The sequence below is a fragment of the Alligator sinensis genome, unplaced genomic scaffold (assembly GCF_000455745.1).
Source record: "Alligator sinensis unplaced genomic scaffold, ASM45574v1 scaffold342_1, whole genome shotgun sequence".
Classification (NCBI taxonomy): Eukaryota; Metazoa; Chordata; order Crocodylia; family Alligatoridae; genus Alligator; species Alligator sinensis.
In genome coordinates, this window is record NW_005842126.1 from 325,147 (window position 1) to 332,576 (window position 7,430).

General features: G+C 42.7%; 1 protein-coding gene across 2 annotated transcripts in view; it reads right to left on the reverse strand.

Annotated features, from left to right (window-relative positions):
- Positions 1 to 864: 864 nt before the first annotated feature.
- LOC102385434 (serpin B10-like) overlaps positions 865 to 7,430 on the reverse strand; it is a 13,219-nt gene continuing 6,653 nt past the window's right edge. For both annotated transcript variants that reach the window (XM_006024958.3, XM_006024959.3), the window contains 5 exons: positions 5,566 to 5,700; positions 5,119 to 5,236; positions 4,059 to 4,201; positions 3,434 to 3,601; positions 865 to 2,335 (listed from right to left, as the gene is read on the reverse strand). In XM_006024958.3, the coding sequence (XP_006025020.1) occupies positions 1,931 to 2,335; positions 3,434 to 3,601; positions 4,059 to 4,201; positions 5,119 to 5,236; positions 5,566 to 5,700 (969 nt within the window). In that variant the 3' untranslated portion in view covers positions 865 to 1,930. The remainder of the gene's footprint in view (positions 2,336 to 3,433; positions 3,602 to 4,058; positions 4,202 to 5,118; positions 5,237 to 5,565; positions 5,701 to 7,430) is intronic.

Here is a 7,430-nt window from a genome sequence, read left to right on the forward strand (position 1 = left end):
AGACATAGCACTAGATGCAGGGTGATAAATTCATGAGGCCCTGTGGGCCAGATGCATGGCACAGGGCTAGTACATGGACTGGATCAGGCCCACAGACCTCCCTTACCCCTTCATGCTGGATCCACAGCACATGGCATCTATTCCCACTGTCCCAAGACATGCATTGCATACAGCACCTGCTCCAGCTGGTCTGAGAGCTGCACTGCAGCATGGGACCTGGAGCAGTTGGAGTGGGCACAGGGTGCAGCATGTATTCCATACTGGCCAAGACATGTGGTGCAGATCCTGGAGTGGTTGGAATAGGTACTGCAGGCAGCGCAGTCCAGTCAGGGTGGGTGTCACATGCAGTAAAGGTCCCAAACTGGCCAGGAGAAGATGCCATATGTGACAAGTGGTGCTTGGTCTGGCCAGACTGTGCTACATGCAGCATCCATTGCCACACATGTTGCCTCCCCACCTGGTCCAGGACAATGGTGCACTCTGGAATGAGTGGCATGTGCCCAGGACTAGTCAGAAGAGGTGCCATGTGTGGTACGCATTCTGTGCCCCCAGCATGTGTTCCACATGGCACCCAGGGGCAGCACTAGGGGCTTAGTGATGGGGCTCTGTGGTCTGCATTCAGCCCATGAGCCATATCTTTGACATCTGTGATAGAAAATTATAGGCAAATTCTCCAATACTTTGCTCTAAAACATGCTGTTGATTGAATGTTAAATTATTATAGATGGCATTTTCTTACAACAATCCCTTTTATTTCTCTTGTCTCTCAAATGTTTCCTGCACAGCTTGTGTCCATTGACATGATATTGTGGTGGCCGGGTGATTGCTGGGGCCCTTGCCGGGAACCCAGAATGTTAGGTGGGTACTTCGACGCGTGGAGTGGAAGTAGGCACGGATGCGTATTGGTTGCAACAAGGTTGTTTACTTATGCTACTGATGTGTGCAGCGTAGGAAGAACTGGCTTAATTGCAGTTACAAATGAGTTACAAACGTAGCGAGAGAAACGTAGCAAGAGCCCTTGAAGCGAGACGGGACGTTCCATAAATGAATCACCGAGTGCACAAGGAAGGGGGTACGTCGGGCAGGTCGGTGACGGGGAGTCGTTGGTGGATGATCAGTCTGCCAAGTTTACTCCAGGTTGTGTCCAGAGTTCTCCGACTTGGGCGGAAACTGCTTTGATCTTTATATGGATAGCAAGCCAATTGCTAGTTGCCAAGTAGGAATAATTTGTAACCGGCCAATGGGTGGCGCTCGTTTGAACGATGCGGCCGGTGGACTTGGCGGGCTTTTTCGCTGTGCCGGGAAATTCCACTGTGCCATAGGCATTCAATTAGTGTGAATGACAGATATAAGCAGGGCAAACAGAATATCTTCAAGCAGGCTGCATTTTATATCTGATCCTACAGTATGTATATGTAGATTTTGAAATGGCATACATGGATAGCTCAGACAGTAAGACTGTGGATCAGAGCCTCATCTAGGATAATTCCATTGGCTTCCAGGGAAATGTTTCAATTTGCCTCAGCTGAAGGATCTATCCCAACATGTGAATGCTTTCTTTGTATTCCATTACAGACATTTAATTTTATTCTTCAGACGCAGTTCCTTGTATCAGATTTGGGTTTTTTTCTACTTTACAACTGCACTAGAAAGAGTGCAACTGGTGGTTTTTTGTAGAAAGGAATCTATACATTTCTACCGAGCACTTAAGTGATAGCCTACCACCACCATGATCTGGTCCTTTAACCGTATGTATAGGAGATTAGACTTCCTGGTCTATTGCACTACTGGCTCTTCCCCAAGCCCAGAAGAGATTGGCCAAAGGTACAGGAAAATGAAGAAAAATTACTCAAAGTATTTGGAACCTCGAGATTAATTTATTTAAGCTACTTTGCTGTAAGATCCTGTTTAATAACGGGTAGCTGAGTTTCTAGGGAGAGCAGAACCTCCCAAAGAAAAGGATGCTCTTGGTGTTATTATGCCTGATGAAGAAGAGAAAAGGGTGATCTGCAACAAACTGAACAGTAGACATAAGGCTTCGTGCCATCATGGCAGCTGAAGTGGCAGCTGCTGCTTCAGTGCCTTCTTCATTGATCTCTACAAAGCACTTGTGAAAAACTTGTGACAAAACCAGCTCATTTCTTTCTGACATCCCTGTGAAGTCGGCTTTGCCCATGCTGAAGGCATTTGGCATCCCCATGCTGCTCAAAGTGGATTTGAGATTATATCCCTCTTCCATCTTGAACCTGGGCAGAAACATTTCCACTTCAGTTTCTTCCATCATTTTGGGGCTGGTCCATTCAGCTAACTTCTCATAAGTCAAGTCTCTTTCAAGCTACAGTAAGTTAATAAAAGGAAAATCACACAATGAAAAACCTAGTATTAGTGCTTTCTCAAATTCTACAGAAATTTTGCCAATGGTATTGTTCAGCATGTCTATAGCTGTGCCAGCAGGGTGTGCCTTGCTTAGTGGAGGTACAAGCTGCTGTAGGGAGTCACAGAAACTGGCAGAAAGCATAGGCATGGGTGGTAGCAAAAGCCTTCTGTTACAGAGCTGATACTACTGTCCTGAAAGAAAGAGGTTCTGCCTCTGCATAGTTGCTATAAGTGTAGAAGCTACCAACTACTTGCATTCTGCTAGCAACACTGTGTAGTACGGACCTGGCCTAGGTTTGAAACTCACCTAGGTCACATCTATCTGGATTGGATTAGAAACTTCAGTAGATCCTGGCTTTCTGCCAAGGTTTCTAGTACTCCCTAGTTTTGAACAGGCAAGAGTCTGGAGCTTCTAGGACTGGATGATACCATGAAAAGCAGACACAAGTTTTATGGAAATCTAGCCACAGCTGGAAAAGCTTCAGGTTTGCTGCAAATTACATAACGTTTTGGGGCCTACCCTCATTTGTTCCTGAACCAGTTCAGTTTGCACATTCTGAATATAAGAAAACAGTTCAACTTAGCATCAGACTATAGCTGTTTGAACATTTATGGCAGGGCTGTCCAAATGGCAGTCTGCAAGCTGTGTGTAATTCACAAGGGGTTGCATTGAGGTGCCTGGGCTATCACCCAGCTGCCATTTCCCCCCCTGCCCCCACATCGCTCTGCTGCAACACCAGCCAAAGTCTGTAGGCTACCCCTCCCTGCTCCATCTGCTGCTTCCTGCCCTTGAGTGAGTCCTGCACTAAAGGTTAGTCTGAGCCAGGGGTGGGGAAAGAGGGGATTGGGCCCATGTACAGGCATCACCGGGGAGGGGAGTGCCTGTACTACCACGTGGAGTGGCAGGAAGGAGCATCTGCATGGTGTGCTGCTATGGCCCATGCAACATGTGACCCCCAGGGATTTAGAAGCTGGACAGCCCTGATGGAGGAGATAATATTTATTTTTTTTATAAAAATAAATCTTTTTACTGTGATCAGGATCTTATGTTCTTTACCATTTGTAGGCCAGTAGTGTCGTCATTGATGTCTTTTGGTAGCAGAATGAACATGCTGAGATCACAGTTGACATACGGAAGTTCAAGGACATGGGTATGCACTGATTGTATGTAATTCCAGTTAAATTTCCCTCTCTGGTACATCATCTGCACTGGCTTTGTTGTAGTCTGCAGCAAGCAAAACAACAAGCATTACATGTGTGGTAACTGACATTTTAAAGGATCAGGTTAAAAATAATATATATTTGCCTATGTTATTTATAATGACTTAAAGGCTAAAAAGTGAAAATATCTAGAACTAATTTTTAATTGTACTGTTTATCAGGTTGTTTACATCTTGGACACTGAGAATAGATTACTACTGTAAATTTCACATCTGTTAATTGCTGGTTTCTGTGTCTTTCACATCCTGGCTCTTGCAAGCTAACAATGTGATACAGTTGGGGTTTTTTTTGTTTTGTTTTTTTGGAGCTGTAGAAGGGACTGCTTAAATAATTTCTACACTGTGATAATTTAACATATATCTAGAGCTGTCAACCTTGAAAGGAGTAAAATGGCTTATTCCCTGCCCCCCCCCCCCCCCCCCCCCCTTTACAGCAGGGTATTTCGCAGGGTATGCCCATACCTTGTTTATTCTGAAAGGTTGTTTTCTTGTAACACCATCCTTGAATTTCTTTGCCCAGCTTCCTTTGAAGTAAAGTGCATTTATCAGGACCAGCCTGGTGAGTGAATCGACAGAATCCTCAGGCAACAGATTCTGGATTTTGCCTACAGGAAATAATGAGATGTGTATTTATATAGGGTTTTTCCCCCCTGTTTTGGCTATATATAGACACTGGGAGAATATATTGTCTATGGCTATAATGTCTAGGCTAAACATTGGGACGTGCTGAGTTTAAAATACATAAGGGGATCAGCTTGTACAGGCTGACCCAGTTTGGCTCAGTCGTGCCCTTATGAACTGAATTTTGGCCCACGAGGGTGTCAGCTGGACACCCAGTCAGATTCAGAGGTATTCTGTTTACCTGTGTGCTTGTGTCTGACTGCAGTTTATTGTTGCTCTGATGAACTGATTCTTGGCATATGAGGGTGTCAACCTATCCATGCTGATCAACCTGGCTGGGTCAGGCACGTTAATCTGTGTGTTTTGTGTGTATGACTGATTTGGTGACTAGAGGAACCCAGCCCCATTGAAACTGAGTCCTGCAAGATAGCCCCACTGGGGGGTGAGGACATACAGAAGGGAGAGATACAGCTCCGTATAAAAACACAAGTACACAAGCAGCACACTGATAGAATTACAAAGACCCTAGAAACATATCCCTAATAAATGAGCACACCCCAAAGTAATGGGCGTCTCTGGTAACACACCATTCTGAGGCATACTTGGCTATGTAAGTTTATACCCACCATTGTGGTAATGGTCTTCAGGAACAGAAAGCTCAAACTGCTATCATACATATTAGTGTGACTGGAGGTTAATGGTCATCCTATTTTTCCCCCTCTTGTGATGTAACAGAAAGAACTTTGTTCTGACAAACAGACGACAACCATTTTGTAACTTGATTCTAGTGAAGAATGTCACAAAACGTGTGTTTTTTCTCTCTCCAGACACAAATACTGAAGATGGAAGAATACCTGTGTTCCTCTTTGTAATATGTGTAAAAGAATGTCCTTGGGCTCACCTTCAGTCTGGTATTCAACTTGGGCATTGATTTCTCTTCTGACTTCTTCTGCAACTTCCACAAAGTTTACAGCTTGTGGCTCTGTGTTGTAATATTTCTTGACTGACTGTAAATATTCCTGTGAGGCAAGATAGATAAAGGTCTTACATATATAATATTTTACCATACATATGGGCCAACTACCGCCAAACAAAGAAAATAATTCAAATTATGACAGATTCTGCTATGCTCAAAGAAACAAGTGAACCGAGATACTGTACAGACCCTAAACAGTCTGTAAACTTGATATAAATATCCACAAAAAGTCAGTAGGAAGTAAATATTAAAAGAACAAAATAATCTGCAGCTGAAACTAGCATATTTATTAGACTGTCAACATACAATACAAGCAGTACTTATCATAAAAATTAAATGGTCTCTATTAGTTCAAACAGATCCTGTACTTACTGTATTGAAAGGTGATGATTTTTCTCCATATAACTGGTTGACACTTCTAAGCAGGTAATTTTTAGTGGGTTTGTTGATTTCAAAGTTAAGTGCTTGAAATGCTGCATGGATATTACTTGATTTATCAAGATTAGTCTAGGAAGAAAAAGGAGAACTTCTGGTTGTTTACCTGTCATTTTTGGGACAAGTGATTCAATACTTCAGATATGACACATTGCACATAGTCTTGGTGTTGATAATTACAAGTCATATTGCGTGATTTAAGCTATTCTTTGTCAGCTGTGTCTTAGGTTTTTACTTTATTCTTACCAACAGCCTTAACGCATTATAGGAAAATCTCCATCTAGTGGACAAACATAGACAGCAAGCAGCTAAGAGATGCAAAATCATTACTAACAGTTTGAATAGGGCTGAAATACATCTTGCAATTACAGGTATCTAGAGAAACTATACAAAACAAAGCAGAGACGCATGGAAAGTAACAGCACAGCTTGTGCAATATGGTTGCATGACTCTTAATATCCATGGAAATTTTGATGCTGAAAAATTCTTGCATTTAAAAGTTTGACCTTTTAATACCTGTTGATACCGGTATTGAAAACCCATCACTATCAATACTGTAAACTTGAGAGTTACTTGTATTGGTTTACATTGTGCATTAAAATTGCATGATCTGAAAATTAAGCAGAGAACTGGTAGTTTTGGGCTCAGTATTAAAAGGCAGTGATGAACTATGGCAGTTGAGGTACTATACAGAAAGCTACTAGAGAAAATGAATGGCAGGATTACACCCAAGTTAAAAGCTCCAGGGTGAAGATACAGTTTGGGACCATGCTGTACTTACTCCTGCCATAAAATTATTTTGGGTGCAAAGCAGTCAGAAGCTATTTGAAATTCCTAAACACTTCAGCCCAGCCATAGAGCTGCCATAGCTTTCAAATGCAGACATGTCACTGAATCTGACATAACCGCTGCTCAATGGCACACAGGGAACCTTAGAACTCAATACTAGGCTTGATGCTTTGTCATTATGGCAGGCCCCTACAAGCAGAAAGTTAACAGCCCCTGGTCCACTAGCATAGCCTGTGGTGGCAATTAGAATAGTGAATGCTGCTATCTTTGAAAGAGTGCGTGTGACTTTGGCTTGGTTTTGTACTGGTTCACCAGAACCCAAGTGTATTCTTCTCTGTTAGGAGAGATTACATTTTAAAGCTGTTATGGGGACAGAACCCCCCATCTCCCACTGTAAGTAAATGATATAGTAGCCTTTACTGACTCGGGGGCGGGGGGTGGGGCACATCTACATGATATGCTAACACACAGTGGTTTCTGTCCATTTATTTAGTACTTGTATAATCAAGTACTAAATAAATGAGCAGTAACTGGAGTTACTGCACAGTAGCACTAGTGAACACCTCTTTAGTGATGCTACTGTGCAGTAGCTGAATAATACTGCACGGTAGCATGTTAGTACTGCATGCTACTGTGCAGTATTATTCAACTACTGCACAGTTAGCATGTTGTGTAAATGCTCCATGGGGGGGGAAGAGGGGGGGGCGGGTGCAATTAGCTCTCCCTTGCACCAACAATATTACTGAAATCAATGGTGAAATAACATTCTTGTTGGGCAATATTCCTTCAGCACATAGAAAGTATTTCGTAAGTTAAGTGCTTTATATGCTTTTCTAATCCCACTACAAGAATTTGATCTATGTCAGAATTTCAGCACTTCAGTATATCCATCAGCTTTCTCACGTAGATGCAGACTAACCCTCCCTCTCTAAAATGTGTCATGCAGCTTGTATAAACGAATTTTCTATTCATGTGGGATCATCCCTGATTGTTGTAGGCATTATGTCTTCAGC